Source organism: Hylobates moloch, unplaced genomic scaffold (genome assembly GCF_009828535.3).
Source record: "Hylobates moloch isolate HMO894 unplaced genomic scaffold, HMol_V3 SCAFFOLD_16, whole genome shotgun sequence".
NCBI classification, from domain to species: domain Eukaryota; kingdom Metazoa; phylum Chordata; class Mammalia; order Primates; family Hylobatidae; genus Hylobates; species Hylobates moloch.
The window spans coordinates 27862047-27880630 of NW_026652291.1; the positions used below are offsets into that span (position 1 = coordinate 27862047).

Here is an 18584-nt window from a genome sequence, read left to right on the forward strand (position 1 = left end):
GTGGAGTCCCCTTCTGAGGACTCTGTTAGACAACCCACATGTTATAAGATCTTTACATTTTGGTGGACAAAAATACAAACTATTCCCAGCTCCATGTGGGTGCAGGAATTGTTTGGCCTATTGCTTTCTGATGGATCTTTTCCCCAGCCTCTGCTAGTTTCTTTTCATGCGTATAGAAATCAGTACCCTTCCCAAAGTTCAAAGGGACCCTTCTGCAGATCCCTAAAGCTCTCTCATCGTACCCCCTCCCCCCGGCTCCTGTACACTGCCCAACAAATTCTAGCCCCGGCAGCCTCCCCAGCTCTGATTTCACTGACAGCCCTCCACTCCAATCTCAGATGTCCTCAGCTGGCAAGACTGGGCCCTCCTTCCCTGTGCGGCGGCCTGTAACCTGCCTTCAGGCAGCACAGTCTGGCCCTCCCCGTGGTTCAGTGTCTAAAAGTCATTGTTTATGTACTTTGTCCAGTTTCCTATTGTTTACAGCAGGAAGATAAATCCAGCCTCTAGTACTCCATGGCCAGAAGAAGTCTTATCTTCTAAATGTAGATTAAGCATGTATTGATACTTCTAGGGGGAAATTAGGGGACTTGGCTCATCAGTTCCCAACATACTTAAATATAACACACTTTAATATCTGCTTTCTTCTTTGTAACTTAAATGACATAAATGATGCTCTTCAGTGCTCACACTAGGCTAATCTAAGCTTGAGTGTTTTTCTCTGATCAACTTGAAATTATCTACATAAAGAGTATTAATTTTGACTTATTTCTGGCCAACTTATCTAGAGTAGCTTCCCATGAATGATGGATATGTTAGTATTCTAATTCTAAGGACATTTGTTAGCTATCTGTAGGTCTGGTTAATTTGTCATAAGAACTTATGTCATGTATCATGCTTGGACTTTTAAAAATATGAACTTGCTGATTTTATAATCTGTATATGAAAATTACTGCAGCCTTTTTTATTCATGAGTATTTATGGCTGAGAAGATTCTAAAATAGTTCTTAGCCCTTTACAAGCGGATCTTTTACATTTATTGCGTTGCTCTGTATAACAGAACAATTGTTTGGATATCTTTTCAAAGAGTGACTTACAATAATGTCAAAACCTGCCCAAATATTTAGTCAGTTAGAAATGTGTGTTTTAATCTATTTGTGTTTTAGGGAAGATGAGCATAATAGGATTAAAGATACAATTTTATACTATTACAGATACGTTGCTGTTGTCTGGTAAGAATTTTAAGGAAACAGGCCGGGCGCGGTGGCTCACGTCTGTAATCCCAGCACTTTGGGAGGCCAAGGTGGGCAGATCACTTGAGGTTAGGCATTCGAGACCAGCCTGGCCAACATGGCGAAAACCTGTCTCTACTAAAAATAAAAAAAATTAGCTGGGCGTGGTGATATGCACCTGTAACCCCAGCTATTCAGGAAGCTGAGACAGGAGAATCGCTTGAACCCGGGAAGCAGAGATTGCAGTGAGCCGGGATCGTGCCGTTGCACTCCAGCCTGGGCGACAGAGTGAGACACCGTCTCAAAAAAAAAAAAGAAAAAGAAAAAAAGAAAGAATCGTAAGGAAACAACAAAATGAAACTCAGAAGATGAAAATTTGGGGGTCTAAGGGCTTCATCTCTGGTCTTATGTGTAAAATTTATTTGCAGCACAGTTAATTGGAATGAATCTTAAAGTTAGAAGACGTAAATTCTAGTTGCAGCTGTGCCACTTGCTACTTGTCCAACTGTAGGCACTATTGTCCAACTGTAGGCATTTCCAGCTGTAGGCATGTCACTACCTTGGTGAGAGTCTCCTGACCTATAATATGAAGATAATCATAAATATCCTACCTACTGTCAAGGGATTTGTGGAGTGCTCAGTGAGAGGGTATGGCTGAAATTCTTTGAGGATGCTAACGCTCCATTAAATGTTTTTTACATTATTATAACTTCTGCTATTAACAGGTAGAATGACAGAATACAAAATGAGACATTTTACTTTATATTCCATACGGTTTACTGTGTAAAATATTTTATGGTGAAATGGAAAAAAGCGAAACAGAACTGATTAGATAGAATGGAGATAGAGGAGGTTACTGTCTTTTTTCCATTCCTTTTTACTTAATATTATTTTGTTTTCTCTCACCATGACTTTCCAGGTAAAGAGTGTGTACAACAGTTAGCTGAAAACACCAGGTATTTCAGGAGACGCCTGAAAGAGATGGGCTTCATCATCTATGGAAATGAAGACTCTCCAGTAGTGCCTTTGATGCTCTACATGCCTGCCAAAATTGGGTACATTTTGTTGCAGATCACAGACTAGTCTGTCCTTATCCTTTTCTGTAATGTGAGACTAGGGCTTACGTATTTTGGTAGGGAAAGTGGTCTTGTCCTTACTATGTTAACCTTCATTTCGTACATATGCCATAGATCAAATAGTGGATTCCAAATTGTAAAGTATGTTAATTTGTTCTTCTTTCAATAAACATTTGAGTTTCATGTACTCTCTAGGGGCCTGGGATAGATCAGTGAATAAAATACAAGCATCTTTGTCCTTGTGGAGCTTACAGTCTAGTAGGGGGCAACAGTCAGACATACATAATAAACAAATGAACTGTGTACTGTGTTAGAAGGTGTCAAGTGCTATGGAAAAAGTAGAGCAGGACCTCTATGGGGAGTTGAGAGTGCCCTGTGGGCAGGCAGATAACACTATTAAATAGGGTGGTCAGGGTAAGGAAGCCTTCTTGGGAAGGAAAATGACATCTGAGCGAAGATTTGAAGGAGCTGACAGCCACTGGAGAAGGAGGCATTTGTGCAAAGGCCACAGTGCAGGAGCGAGCTTGCTTAGCTGACCGAAGAGTAGCAAAGAGGTCCCTGGAATTGGAGCACCGTGCCCCAGGGCGAGCAGTGGGCCATGAGGTCAGAGAGGTTTTATCAGAGTGTGTTATTGGATACTTACCAGGTGTGCAGTTTACACCAGCTTCTTTGGTTTGTACGAGGCATACGTAATGGAAAGCCTTGCCCTAGGATAGCTTTCAATGTATTTGAGAAGTCCAGATGTATAATGAAACCAGAAGACATTTGAAAAGCAAATGAACAGTAATTATACTGAACAAATTTTATTATATGCAAAGTGGCCCTGAAGATGTAGAATAAAGGAGTAATCTGCTTAGTATAGGCTCAGTAAGAAAGGCACATCTTGTTGGATGGGTGAGTTTTGAGCTGGATCTTAAAGCATTTCTCCAGTTTGATTGAACTCATTGAAGGAGCAATTTTTGTAAATTTTTGAATCCCCAGTGTCCACCACAGTCTCCGACACTCAGTAAACATTTACTGAAATGAATATGGGAGAGGAAATCAAATCAGGGAACCTGGAAGTAATGTGATTCAAACAGAATGAAAGAGAAGTAAGGAAAATGTGCTCCCTGAGAGAAAAAGAGGGATTTGGGTTTCAACATGAAGTCATATGGGCAGTTGGTATTAAGGCTTCAGAGGGGATGGGGAAGGATTTTCTTCATTCTTCTTTAAGTGGAATTCTGTCATAAACAAACACGAAGAGTTATCAGATCCAAAGGACTCAGTCTAGAGCTCTCTCTTTAAAGAAAGCTGTGTCTCCTTTATTCTACATAGGTGTAACTGACTGTGTACACTGTAATTAGGAAAGATTTAGAGAAGGTGAAGAATTAGAATAAGGCACTAGACAGTTTGGGAGCGTGTGCTGAAGATACAGGGCACCCAGGTTCATGCTGACACAAAGGAGGTATGTTGAGGAAGATGTACTGGTACTACAGAGAGTGGGAAAAGGCTGAAAAGACTGGCATTAACGTAATGCCAAATGTGCAGGATCTATATTGCCCAGGCTGGAGTGCAATGGCGCGATCTCGGCTTACTGCAACCTCCACCTCCCAGGTTCAAGCAAATCTTGTGCTTCAGCCTCCCCAGTAGCTGGGATTACAGATGTGTGCCACCACACCTGGCTAATTTTTGTATTTTTTAGTGGAGATGGGGTTTCACCATGTTGGCCAGGCTGGTCTCCAACTCCTGACCTCAGGTGATCTGCCTGCCTCGGCCTCCCAAAGTGCTGGGATTACAGGCACGAGCCACTGGCCTGGCCAGATTTTTGTATTCTCAAACAAATGCTGTAAACAGCTTAAAGGAAAAGTTAAAACATAAGGGAGGTCAACAAGAGGAAAAGACAAAAAGCAACATAATTTGGGATGGGCGCAGTGGCTCACACCTATAATCCCAACACTTTGGGAGTCCGAGGTGGGTGGCTCACAAGGTCAGGAGATCGAGACCATCCTGGCCAACATGGTGAAACCCCGTCTCTACTAAAAATACAAAAATTATCTGGGTGTGGTGGTGCACACCTGTAATCCCAGCTGCTCGGGAGGCTGAAGCAGGAGAATTGCTAGAATCTGGGAGGCAGAGGTTGTGGTGAGCCGAGATCGCGCCACTGCACTCCAGCCTGGCGACAAAGCGAGAGACTCAAAAAAAAAAAAAAACAAAAAAAAAAAAACAAACATAATTTAGTAGACAAAATTAAATAAAAGTTAGAATGTGTTATTTAGACAAGACACAGATGTGGAGTAAGGCCTCAGGCCTCCAGTTTGGCTTATGATAGGGGTGGGGGATTGTTAAACATGAGTTGTGTGGTCTGAGTAATCAGCTGAAGCCAGCAGGTGAACTGGCCTGACAGACACCAAAGGAAGCCCTGAATTCTGAAGCAGTGTTGTTCCCAAGACAAAGAAATGCGTGATCTGGAGAGCGCATGCCAGTCAGCCATTCTGCTAGCAGAAAAGATGTGCCATGTTATAGCAGATCCCCCACAGCTGCAGAATCCTCAGAATTTGAGGATTAATGTTAAACTGCGAAGCTTAACTTTTCACGGACCAGATTTTAATTAAATACAGGTTCATTTTGAAGCCTCTGAACCACTATTACATATCAGGGACACTTTTTTTGTTGTTGTTGTTGTTTTGAGACAGAATCTTGCTCTGTTGCTCAGGCTGGAGTACAGTCATGTGATCTTGGCTTACTACAGCTTCTGCCTCCAAGCTTTGAGAGATTCTCATGCCTCAGTCTCCTGAGTAGCTGGAACTACAGGTGCATGCCACCATACTCAGCTGATTTTTTGTATTTTTGGTAGAGATGGGATTTCGCCATGTTGCCCAGGCTGGTTATTTCAGTTTTGTGAAGCACACCATATAGGAGAAGACTGCCTTAGGGTTGACTTTAAAAGTATTTGTGAGCTGTCAATTTTAACTTTAAAAGGAGTTAAAGGAAACTCTTATTAGAAGTCTCCAATGCTTGCATCACCAGAGTTGAAATCATTGAGGACAGCAAGTCCTCTGTAATGAGTGCTTTCTTACCCCTCCTGGTTTCTGTTCCTTGTTTTCCCCTTTGCAGCGCCTTTGGACGGGAGATGCTGAAGCGGAACATCGGTGTCGTTGTGGTTGGATTTCCTGCCACCCCAATTATTGAGTCCAGAGCCAGGTTTTGCCTGTCAGCAGCTCATACCAAAGAAATACTTGATACTGTAAGTAGGCACTTTCACCTTGATATAAATATGCCTTTTATTAAAAGGGCCTGTATATTAGATGAAATTCATAATATGTTAATCTTGATGTTCTTGTGAGCACCTAAGACAGAGGAGGTGACAGTGCACCTAAGACAGAGGAGGTGACCGAAAACATTGGCATTTACAAAAAAACTGTCACCCACCACACCTGCATCATGAGAGCTCTGGAGAATTTTCCGGCTTTGTCTTGCTCCACTGTCTTCCTCACTATAGACTCTACAATTCTCTTTCCACTCTAGCTATTTCTACACTAAGCTTTCTCATATGTTGTTCTGTCTAAAATTTTCTCTCTTGAGCTTTCTCTCCCCTCTGCCTGGCTGACTGCCACTCATTCTTCACATCTCCACTTAAAGGAAAATTGCTCAGGGGCACCCCACACCTTCTTGCTCTGTGTTCCCTTGGAATCCTGAGATTCTCCCTTACTAAATTCTTCACACCTATAATTATTTAATAGCAGTCTTCTCCATTAGATAAATATTGAGGATAGGAATAAGTCTGTTTTACTCATCTATATCCCAGCACCCACCACACTGCCAGGCATCTAGTTGGGGATCATTATTACTAAGCTTAATTGTTTATGATCTCAATATATTCTCATCTCTATATATTCTCTTAATATGTTATTGTTGCGAATCTAAGATTTCAGAGTTTAAATCAGTATTGCCATCTGGGAGTTTATAAAGCTTTAGAACATGACATTTGCATAAAATTAGTTGCTAGAAATACCCATTAATGAGTTAGAGAGCTACTAATTTTTTTTCTTTTTTTTTTTTTCCTTTTTTGAGACAGTTTCACTCTCGTTGCCCAGGCTGGAGTGCAATGGCGTGATCTCAGCTCACCACATCCTCCGCCTCCTGGGTTCAAGCAGTTCTGTCTCAGCCTCCTGAGTAGCTGGGATTACAGGCATGCGCCACCACGCCCAGCTAGTTTTGTATTTTTAGTAGAGACGGGGTTTCCCCATGTTGGTCAGGCTGGTCTCGAACTCCCGACCTCAGGTGATCCACCCGCCTCAGCCTCCCAAAGTGCTGGGATTGCAGGCATGAGCCACTGCCTGGCAAGAGCTACTAATCTTAAACATTATGAATGCTTCTTTATAAAAGTTCATTGTAACAATTTGATGGACATTTTATATTCCTGAATAGCCGAAGACTTTTGACTTTCTTCTTTATGTCTACATGGCAAAATTTCTACGAGTATGAGTGTATTCCCTTTTAAAAAACAAAATTGTAGTAAGAACACTTAACATGAGATCTGTCCTCTTAACAAATTTTTCCATGTAGAATACAGTATTGTTAACTATAGGCACAGTGTTGTGAGCATATTCTTAATCACATTCTGACAATATCCAATTAGATTCAACTTTTTGATACTGTATCTTTTTTCTTTATTTTGATTACGCCTGTCAGATTTTTCCAATAGATTTTTCTCATTTCTCAGAAATTTTACTGGTGAATTTCTGCAATGATTTTTTTTAACCTAGAGATTTCAGCTTTTCTTTCCCTCCTACTCTATTGATGTTTTAAGAATTTTCTTTTTTCTTTCTCATGTTCACCTGTTAACTCAGAATTTCAACGTGCCTTTAAAAAAAAGTCTATGTAACTATAACCAGTGTCTATGGCAGTAATCCATGCCTTCTGACAACAACTTTGACTTCTGAGAACTGTACACATTCATGAAAGAATTTAGATGTAACCAGGATATCTCCTTAGGATATCTAAGGAGATTTCTGTTGCCAATAAGAATGTTTGCCAGTTGAGAGTTCTAATCCTTTTCATAAGATTCTCTTGAGGGATTGTTGGGCTTTGCCTCCCATTTAGTTTTTTAAAGCATAAAGTGCATTTTTTTGAAACCATGGATTTGTTAAAGTCATTTTGTCTTACGATGTTTTATGGAACTAAACATGTAGTAGACCATTATGAGATACAAATTAATTTTCATTTAATAATGGGCCCCATGACATGATTCTGTATATAGAAAGTGATGTAAAATACACACACACATGCATGCGTGTGCACACAGACACACATACACACACACAGAGCTAGAGCTCATAAATGAATTCAGCAAAGTTGCAGGGTAAAAGATCAGCACACAAAAAATTAGTGCTTTTATACACCAGCAATGAACAAATGAAAAGAAAATTTCTTTTACAATTTTCAAAAGAATAAAATATCTAGTAATAAACTTAATCAAGAAAGCCTTTCCTGGCTGGGTGCGGTGGCTCACACCTGTAATCCCAGCACTTTGGAAGGTCAGGCGTTTGAGATCAGCCTGGCCAACATAGTGAAACCTCATGTCTACTGAAAATGCAAAAAATTAGCCAGGCATGGTGAGGGGCACCTGTAATCCCAGCTACTGGGGAGACTGAGGCGGAAGAACCACTTGAACCTGGGAGGCGGAGGTTGCAGTGAGCTGAGATCGCACCACTGCACTCCAGCCCGGGCGACAGTGTGAGACTCTGTCTCAAAAAAAAAAAAAAAAAAAAACTCTGTCTCAAAAAAAAAAAAAAAAAAAAAAAAAGAAAAAGGAAAAGCTTTCCCTTGTACACTAGCTAATTTACACTTGTACACTGTATTTTTAGACGTGTATATTGAAAACTATAAAACTTTGCTGAAAGAAATTAAGACTTAAAGAAATAGAATGACATCCTGTGTTCATGGATTAGAAGATTTAATATTGTTAAGATGGCAGTATAGCAACCTACAGATCCTGTGTTCTTCATTTCTCAGAAAAAAATGGACTGGGAGACCCTAAGCCACTGGCCCTTTTTTGCAGAAATTAAAAGGCTGGTCCTCAAATTTATATGGAACTGGCAGGGAATAGCTAAAATAGTATTGAAAAGGAAAAGCAAAGTGGGAGGACTCACACTTCTTAATTTTAAAACAAAGCTAATTACTACAAAGCTACAGTAATTACAACAGTCGAGTACTAGCATAAGGATAGACATATAGACCAGTGAAGTAGAATTGAGAGTTCAGAAATAAAGTACAAGCATCTATGGCCAATTTGTTTTCAACAAGGAAGCCAAGACCAGTCAATGAGAAAAGAATAGTCTCTTCAACAAACAGTACTAGGTCAGCTGGATGCAGAAGAGTGACGTTTTAACCCTACAGCATGGATAAACCTTGAAAACATTAGGCTAAATGAAAGAAGCCAAAACAAAGACCACGTAATTTACGATTCCATTTATAAGAGATGTCCACAACAGGCAAATCCATAGGGTCAGAAAATAGATTGGTGGCAGCCAGCCTGAGAGGAGGGAGGAGTGAGGATTGATGTAACATGTATGGGGTTGCTTTTTAGGGTGATAAAAGTACTCAAAAACTAGATAGTGACAAAAGTTGCACAACTCTATGAATATACTTAGAAGCAATGAATTGTATACTTTAAAAGTGAATTTTGTTGAATGTGAATTGTATCTCAAAGCTGTAATTTTGTTATTTTTTAAAATGGGAAGCGCAAGGATATTGGCTCAGGGGAGTGGCAGGATGGCTGTCCTAGAGGATTCAGTTACTCAGCTCTAAGATGAATACATGTTTTTCTCCTAGAAACCCACCTTACCTGTGATCTCGAGGTTCTGTGTAGACTGTTTGTTAATGAATGGTGATGCATGTACTGGCTGCCTGTCCCTAACATACCCAAATACCCCACACAAGAGTCAGCACTCATTAGAATGTCATCTCCTATTCACGTGACACTGATTTGTCTGAAATATTTGGAGTGGGATCAGAGGAAATCTTGTAATCTAGATCCGCTTGGGCTACTGAGGATTTTCTTTTTTCTATCTAATGATTACTTTTCTACATTGATGAAAAAATTCTAGATTCTTCTGAAGTCAGAGTTTATAAATGTCCATTACTTTGTGATCTTAGTCATGTGCACTTTGGTCTTATTATTATTATTTTGAGGCAGGATCTCACTCAGTCACCCAGGCTGGAGTACAGTGGCATGATCTTGGCTCACTGCAACCTCCACCTCCCGGCCTCAAGGGATCTTCCCACCTCAGCCTCCAGAGTAGCTGGGACTATGCCTGGTAATTTTTTTTTTTTAAGAGACGAGGTCTTGCTACGTTGCCCAGGCTGGTCTCAAACTCCTGGGCTCAAGTGATCCACCTGCCTTGGCCTCCCAAAGTGCTGTGATTACAGGCTTGAGCCACCGTGTTCAGCCTTGGCTTTTTTTTTTTTTTTTTGAGACGGAGTTTTGCTTGTGTTGCCCAGGCTGGAGTGCAGTGGCGTGATCTTGGCTCACTGCAGCCTCCGCCTCCTGGGTTCAAGCGATTATCCTGCCTCAGCCTCCTGAGTAGCTGGGATTACAGGCATGTGCCACCACGCTCAGCTAATTTTGTATTTTTAGTAGAGACAGGGTTTCTCCATGTTGGTCAGGCTGGTCTCAAACTCCTGACCTCAGGTGATCTGTCCGCCTCAGCCTCCCAAAGTGCTGGGATTATACAGACATGAGCCATCACGCCCGGCCAGCTTTGAGTTTTGTCTTAAATTATTACATCTTGTCACAGAGGTCAGGTAAATAAATGGTCAGTGGGTTCTCCCAGCTTAATTTCAGACTTAAATTGTTTCCATATGGAGCTTTCACTTACACCTCTTCTCAGAGGTACCGCTGTTGTGATAGCACATTGAAGTTCAGCTCTTATTTGCTTTTATATTTTTCACATTTTGAAATGAATATTTTTTCTTGTGCTAGAATACATCAGTAATACTGTTGGCAGTTTTTTCTTTCCAAACACTGATTTTTTTAAAAAATGAAGTTTAAGACCCCAGGCGTGGTGGCTCATGCCTGTAATCCTTACACTTTGGGAGGCAGAGGCGGGTGGGTAACTTGATGCTAGGAGTTCAAGACTAGCCTGGCCAACATGGCAAAACCCCGTCTCTACAAAAATTAGCTGGGCGTGATGGCACGTGCCTGTAGTCCCAGCTACTCAAGAGGCTGAGGCAGAGAATCTCTTGAACCCAGGAGGCAGAGGTTGCAGTGAGCTGAGATGGTGCCACTGTACTCCAGCCTGGGTAATAAAGCAAGACTCTGTCTCAAAAAAAAAAAAAAAAAAAAAGTTGCTGGGCTCGTTGGCTCACACCTATAATGCCAGCACTTTGGAGGCCAAGGCAGTGGATCACTTGAGGTTGGGAGTTCGAGACCAGCCTGGCCAACATGGTGAAACCCCGTCTCTATAAAAATACAAAAATTAGCTGAACATGGTGGCAGGCACCTGTAATCCCAGCTACTTGGGAGGCTCAGGCAGGAGAATCACTTGAACCTGTGAAGTGGAGGTTGCAGTGAGCTTGGATGGCGCCATAGCACTCCAGCCTGAGCAACAGAGCGAGACTCCATCTCAAAAACAAAAGGGAGAGATTACAAATTGTAGTCGGTTTTGTGAGTTCAGAGTGCATATAACTTTTTCTACCAAGCATATCATACTTTGAATTATAGCCTTTATTGGGCATACCTGGCTATTCACAACCCATTATTCATGGTAAGCTTGAAGGCCTTGTTCAAAAGCAGCTCCTTCCACACCTGTATTGCAGTCTCATCTTGTAAATGAACTAGACATAAGTCCTGCCAAAGGATATTCTTGCCATGATTGTTTTTAGCAAAGTAAAACACCAGGCATGCCTGCATCCCACTGGCTCTGACAGACCTCTACTTTGTCTTGTATATTTTAGGCTTTAAAGGAGATAGATGAAGTTGGGGACCTATTGCAGCTGAAGTATTCCCGTCATCGGTTGGTACCTCTACTGGACAGGCCCTTTGACGAGACGACTTACGAAGAAACAGAAGACTGAGCCTTTTTGGTGCTCCCTCAGAGGAACTCTCCCTCACCCAGGACAGCCTGTGGCCTTTGTGAGCCAGTTCCGGGAACCACACTTCTGTGGCCATCTCATGTGAAAGACATTGCCTCAACTACTGAAGGTGGCCACCTCCACTCTAAATGACATTTTGTAAATAGTAAAAAACTGCTTCAAATCCTTCCTTTGCTAAATCTCACCTTTAAAAACGAAGGTGACTCACTTTGCTTTTTCGGTCCATTAAAAAAACATTTTATTTTGTAACCATTCTACTTGTGAAATCACGCTGACCCTAGCCTGTCTCTGGCTAACCACACAGGCCATTCCCCTCTCCCAGCACCTTGCAGACTTGGGCCTATCAAGAGCTACTGCTGGCCCTGGCTCCACAGCCTGGAGACTTACCTGGCCCTCCTCCCTAGGGAGCAAGTGCCTTCCACTTACTTCCCATCCAGGTCTCAGAGGTGGCCAACCTTGGAATCCTTATTTAACCATTCAAGTAATCAATGGAAGTTTTCACCCTTTAATCTTAAGTTTAGCCTTTTAAGAAAAACAGTAAGCGATGACTGCTGAAAGGCTTATTGTGTAATCTCCCAAGGGTTTGGTCTTACTCCATTTTCTTCTGATCACCAGATGATTTCTTCCTTTACCATCAAATATTTCTTCATAATGGTCACAGTCTGAGGATGTGCGCAAATTCTGGTTCTTCCCAAGCTCTAACCATAGCACGTCCCACCCCTTTTTAAAGCCCTTAACTGTTTTCAAAGCACCCATATCCCACCTTGGTGGGAAGGCCACTCTCACATCTGAGTGTTGGGTACAAAGCTGCTCCGTAGAGTGATGTGCACTCCTGGTGGGTGAGGGGCAGGGGCAGTGTGGAAAGAACTGATTACTCCTTGTAGAGTCTGTGGCTTGCATTTCCTACTACTTTCTACGTTTGAAAATTATGACAGTCTGTGGCTAGGTCTGGGTCCAGATTAGGATTTAAACTGATAAAGGAAAATGTTGGTAAATCCTCTGCTCAGAAATCATTTATCATGTTCCTATTTAAGGATTAGGTTATTAATTTAGGCCTTTTAGAAGCTAACCCACTTAAATATTACTCTTCTGAATGCTAGTTCTCTTTTATTCTTGATGTCCTAAGACAATTGAATCTGGCATCTGGGGCTAGGGTCTGCCTGTCTACATTTTTTTTCTTTTTTTCTGAGAAATTCTGAACACATAGATCTCTTTCCTAAAGTGACATTTTCTATTTTGACTGTTTTCATACTATAACCAGGTAAAGGGACTTCTTTCAGAGAGCTTTATACTGCCTGACCAAAGAACAAATCTGAAAATCACCATTTTAAAGTTATTTTTTCAGTTGAACCAAAGTTTAAGTGAAGAGGACTTTTGGCATATTATACCCAGGATCAGTTTGTCTTTTTGTATCCATCAATTATTACAGGAGAAGGATTGGGAACAGAATGGAAAAACAGTGTATGAAAGTCATGTTACAGGCCAAGTGCAGTGGCTCACACCTGTAATCCTAGCACTTTGGGAGGCTGAGGCAGGTGGCTCACTTGAGGTCAGGAGTTCGAGACCAGCCTGGCCAACATGGTGAAACCCCATCTCTACTAAAAAGACAAAAAATTAGCTGGGCGTGGTGGCGGGCGCCTGTAATCCCAGCTATTCGGTAGGTTGAGGCAGGAGAATCGCTTGAACCCAGGAGGTGGAGGTTGCAGTGAGACGAGATCATGCCACTGCACTCTAGCCTGGGTGACACAGCAAAACTGTGTCTCAAAAAAAAAGTCATGTTACACATTTAAGTTTTTGAAATTGCTCCTTTTATCAGTAAAGATTCTCAATCCAAATTCTCCTGGGTGTGTTGTCATCAGCTGTGATATGTTTGTGCACATTACGTGTAGCAGAGGATGTAAGTAATATTGTTTGTGAAGTTTTGTTTTTAATGTCTTGAGTATGAGTTAACGTTTAGTCACTGTCAGCATCTGAGAGCTTTAATAAGCCCTTGAGATATTCCAAAGTTTTATTTTGCTTTTTTAAAGAACAGAAAAAGATGAATGAAAGAACCAAGGAGAGATGCAGAGACTATATTTAGCATGTATAGGTTAAAGTAAGAAGGAGGTTGTGGTAACTAAATAGGAGTCCTATAAAATCAAATACATTGTCAACCTTTCCTGCACATCTAGTTTCCTACCATAGAATCTCACTGGAATACCAGATAGCTTTTGCAGTGCAGTTACTATTTAATAATGTAAATGTAGGGTTTGTAAAAGTCACAAACTTATAAGCAATGAACTTACCTGCTAGTCTTTTTATTTTGGCTTGCATGAAGTCACTGCAAATTCAAATGTCAGTACCGGCATTTAAAATATATCTATATCACTTTGTTGATACAAAGTTATTTCAAGATAAGTGTAATTTTGTTACAAGTTTATTTTGAAGAGACAAATCTCCTGTGATCTATCCAGGACCTCTGTACTTTCTAAAGAACAAAATGTTATGTAGACATTATACATGGTTGTCTCTTCTTGAAACTGTAATGTAAATCTAGGGTCCAGTCATATCCTAGGTATCATTGTTTATCCAAGTACTTGGAGGAATACAAGTATATATAAATACAGTCATTGAGAATAAGTCGATTTGGGGCATACAAGAGTAGTTTCATACACAGTTTAACACGGCCTGATTCAAGACTCTGATAGGATTCAAACATATATCCGTTAACCATGACTACCAAAACCGATCATCTGAGTCGATTGATAGAGGTGTGACTAGTCCTTAGCACTTTTTCTCATTCCTCTTTTTATTCAGCATTGCTGTTACCTATTTCAGGTTTATAAGACCTCTTTCAGCAGATCACATGAGAAGCCAGGGAATGTATAGCTAGGAGACGTCAAAAGCCCATATGAGTGGACCAAGCAGCAGTGGCGGTTTCTCCTCGCATCTTTTTTTAAAAGCTTTAACTTAGCAGGGGCATGGACTTTATAGCACTTTTTCAACTTTTTGCTTTGCTTTGGATAGGAAATCCTTACCTTTAAAAAAAGCTTCTAGTCTCTAGAACCCCCAAAGTACTGCTTATTTGTTTGAAGAATCCAGCCATCGTACTGCTTTAGTCACTATCTTAAACATTCATGATAGGGCGAGGATTTTAAAACAGGATTCTTGCTTCTGTAGTCATCAAGGTGAACAGAAGCATCCTACACAACCACTAAGGGCTCTATATTTGTGTCATGCCTCTTCAAACACCAAGGAGTTGAACATGCTTCCAGTGATTTGTCTCCGTAATGTCTTCCTCCTTTACTTGGCCTTTCTTTCTTTCTGTACCTTCAGTTCTTGATTTTTAAAATTCCAACTCTAGAGAAAACCAATATATGGTGGTGCTGGGCTTTGAAGATAGCATATCAGACGCCTTGGTTCTGTTTTTACACTTAGCCTTACGTTTCAGGAGGAGGCTTTTCATTAGGGGCTTAAGCTAGCTCCTTTGGCTTTTTAAAACTTTTTTTTTTCAAATTTCTTCATTACCTAAGGAAGGCTGCATCTAAATTTTTCAACTAGTTCAGCCTAGCTGAATTTTCTAGTGTGTAATACACTTTGCTTCCTTCTTATTGGTGAAAACCAGGGGGATGAGTGGCTTCCATGGAGAGATTTCCTGATTTCTCAGGGAGGAAAAAAGTGATGACATTTACCACTATTTTTCTGGTTGATAAGGATTTCTGGTTCCTAGTGATCTGGGATTGGGCAACAGTGCAGAACTGCTGGTCATGCCGTAGGCCAAGAAAGAATGTGGGTAATTGTTGTTTTGCAATAATTTGTAGGGTTATGGGCAGTTGTCTTGTTTGAAGCATTGCTATGACCTAATTCCCAAGGTATCTTTCCTCTCTTGGTGTTCTAGGTAAGCCAATGAGTTTTAATCTCTACTTGCTATAACTGTGTGCTTAGAAAAAGAGGTGAGAGTAGTGGTTTTCCTTCAAACTGTCCACATTCATGAAGATTATGAATTGTTAGGACAGCCAGGGCAAGATAGACCCTGTCTCTACAAAAATTTTTTTCTAAATTAACCGGGCATGGTGGTGCCTGCCTGTAGTCCCACCTATGTGGGAGAATCACTTGAGCTTGGGAGGTCAAGGCTGCAGTGAGCCATGATTGCACCCCTGCACTCCAGCCTGAGTGACAGAGTGAGACCCTGGCTCAATAAGAGGGGGAAAAAATTGTTAGGAGCTGGGTGTGGATGCAGCCTGCAATCCCAGCTACTTGAGAGGCTGAGGCCGGAGGCTTGCTTAAATCCGGGAATTTGAGTCTAGCCTGGGCAACACAGCAAGACCCCATTTCAAAAAAAAAAAAGTTTTTTAAATCAGCTTAGCCCAAAGGGGTTGTGAATGGGGGAGGTATAAAAAGCAAAGATTAGGCTGGGCGTGGTGGCTCACGCTTGTAATCCCAGCACTTTGGGAGGCCGAGGTGGGCGGATCACGAGGTCAGGAGATCGAGACCACGGTGAAACCCCGTCTCTACTAAAAATATAAAAAATTAGCCGGGCGTGGTGGTGGGCGCCTGTAGTCCCAGCGACTCGGAGAGGCTGAGGCAGGAGAATGGCATGAACCCAGGAGGCGGAGCTTGCAGTGAGCCGAGATCGCGCCACTGCACTCCAGCCTGGGTGACAGAGCGAGACTCTGTCTCAAAAAAAAAAAAAAAAAAGCAAAGATTATTTTTTGGCTACTAAGCCAAGAACTTACAGGGGTTTTTTTTTTTTTTCAGTCCCAGAACCTACAGATACGCTGCTACTTGCTCGACATGGATGCTCAGTGCCCAGCAGCCATCTTAATACATTAAACCAGTTTAAAAAATACCTTCCATGTGGAGAAAAGCATGTCTTTTTCTCGCCTCAACTTTATCCACATGAAATGTGTGCCCATAGCTGGACGCAGTGGCTTATGCCTGTAATCCCAACAGTTTGGGAGGCTGAGGCGGGCAGATTGCTTGAGGCCAGGAGTTCGAGAACAGTCTGGCCAACATGGTGAAACCTCATCTCTACTAAAATTACAAAAATTAGCCGGGCATGGTGGCGCATGCCTGTAATCCCAGCTGCGTCAGGAGGCTGAGGCACAGGAATTGCTTGAACCCAAGAGGCAGAGGATGCAATGAGCCAAGATCATATCACTGCACTCCAGCCTCGGTGACAGAGGGAGACTGTCTCAAAAAAAAAAAGTGTGCCCAGGCCCCTAGCCATTGCCATGTGCCCAGCCAGAGAGCCAAATTAGAGGGCTGGCTTCCCTATCACACAGAAGAAATGCTAGTGCTAGCCAATGATCCCTTTGCTTTTAATGTATAGAAAATACTGTTGTTCCTTTTGTCATTTCCAGTGACATCTGTTTTCTAAGCAGCTCTTTTCTAGGGAGGAAACCAAAGGGGCTAGTTTAAGCCCCTAATAGAAATGTTTTTTCTAATCTCTGGTGAGTCTGGAAGTGTTCACATTCACAGTCCACCCTTGGGAGTGGCTTGGTGGGAGAGCTGGGGACAAGGTTTTGTTTACTACATAGTGCACATGATAAATGGCCTTAAACTGTGATTCTTTCTGGTAGGATAAGTTGTAATAAACTGACCCTAAAGAATGCAATGGCTTTTAAACTGCAGTTACTGTGTTCTTAATGAAGCAATACCCAAAGCTCTGTTCTTTTGGAGCACTTGAGGGGAAGTTGAATGAAAGGTGCAAATAAGAGCAGTACCTTGATCTTACACTTTCTGAGTGTCCTGCCTTGTTGCCATCTGCATGGATGAGTGGATGCTTCTATGCACGAGGAGACTCAAGCCAACTCAGAGTCTGCTTTTTCCAACACTATTCCCAGGTTTCTTGTGCAAAGCTTGGTCATTTGGTCCAGGTCTTCCTGGAAAGTGGAGTACATGTCTCTGACCAGGGTGGCGTGGTGTCTTTACCCTTAACACTCAGTCTTGTTACCTCAGTGATATGAAGCCAGTGGTTGGAATTATAAAAAGCATCCTTGCTGGTTCTTCACAGGACACTGGAAACCACCCTGTCAATTCAGCTAGCATGTCCACACAGTCTTGATGATCCCTCTCTGTAATAGGCAGCTAACATTAAGAGAAGGGGGAAAGAGAAGAAGAGAGCAATGGCTTATGGGAGAGCTGAGATCTTATTTCGTTGGCCCATATTTTTCCCCTGACCAAGTTACCTGTAAACTGGAATTTGCAAGGGGGTGCTGTGATGATAACCCCTTTCTATTGCTGTAATGTTCATATAACCTGGGAAACTGAGAGAAGGGGATGTGTAAATAAAAGCTTAAACATCTTAGTAATGTGTTAAAATGTCACTCTCTTACCCTGTTTCCCCTTTTTGCCAGATGATGATTTTTTTATTTTTATTTTGTACTTTACTGGATGACTGTGAAGCGATGAGTATTGGGTTGGGGTAGGTGGGTTGATTTTGAGAGTGCATGTTAAGAACTGAAGGGGAACTACTTGAGATGACTTAAGAAGCATCCCATGCAAATATCTTGTTTTGCCCTAATAAAATATTCAGAAAGATATATCTGCCTTTATTCATTCAACCAATACATATTGAGTGTTATCTCTCTGCTGGGCAGCACACTGAGCTTTGTGGTTCCTACTTGCCAGTAAACAGATAAGCACATGAACATACATGTCATTTTACAAACTGTTAAGTGCTATGGAAGAAAAGTAACGAGCTTGGTAAAAGTAACCAGGCCGGGCGCGGTGGCTCACGCCTATAATCCTAGCACTTTGCGAGGCTGAGGCAGGAGGATCACTTGAGGTCAGGAGTCTGAGACCAGCCTGGCCAACATGGCAAAATCCCGTCTGTACTAAAAATACAAAAATTAACCAGGCATGGTGGTGTGTGCCTATAATTCCAGCTATTTGGGAGGCTGAGGCACGAGAATCACTTGAACCTGGAGGCAGAGGTTATAGTGAGCCAAGATCACACCACTGCACTCCAGCCTGGGCAATAGAGCAAGACTGTCTCAAAAAAAAAAAAAAAAAAAGGTAACCATGATCTGGTAAAGACGGGTGAGAGAGAAAACTGAGGAAGTGGAAGGTCTGAAATAAAGTACAGTTGGAGCTTGATTAAAAACTGTATGGTGAGGTGAGGTAGTGGGGAGGTGGTAGAGGCAGACTCACTGGGCTTTGTAGATCTTGGTGAGGTCTTTCTCTTATGCAGGGGTGGGAGTCAGACCAGTGACAGGGTTGG

General features: G+C 41.8%; 1 protein-coding gene across 1 annotated transcript in view; it reads left to right on the forward strand.

Moving 5' to 3' along the window:
* SPTLC2 (serine palmitoyltransferase long chain base subunit 2) overlaps nucleotides 1-17669 on the forward strand; it is a 92702-nt gene extending 75033 nt beyond the window's left edge. The window contains exons 9-11 of the mRNA XM_058429528.1: nucleotides 2149-2284; nucleotides 5399-5528; nucleotides 11243-17669. Coding sequence (XP_058285511.1) covers nucleotides 2149-2284; nucleotides 5399-5528; nucleotides 11243-11362 — 386 coding nt within the window. The 3' untranslated portion in view covers nucleotides 11363-17669. The remainder of the gene's footprint in view (nucleotides 1-2148; nucleotides 2285-5398; nucleotides 5529-11242) is intronic.
* The last annotated feature ends 915 nt before the right edge of the window (nucleotides 17670-18584 follow it).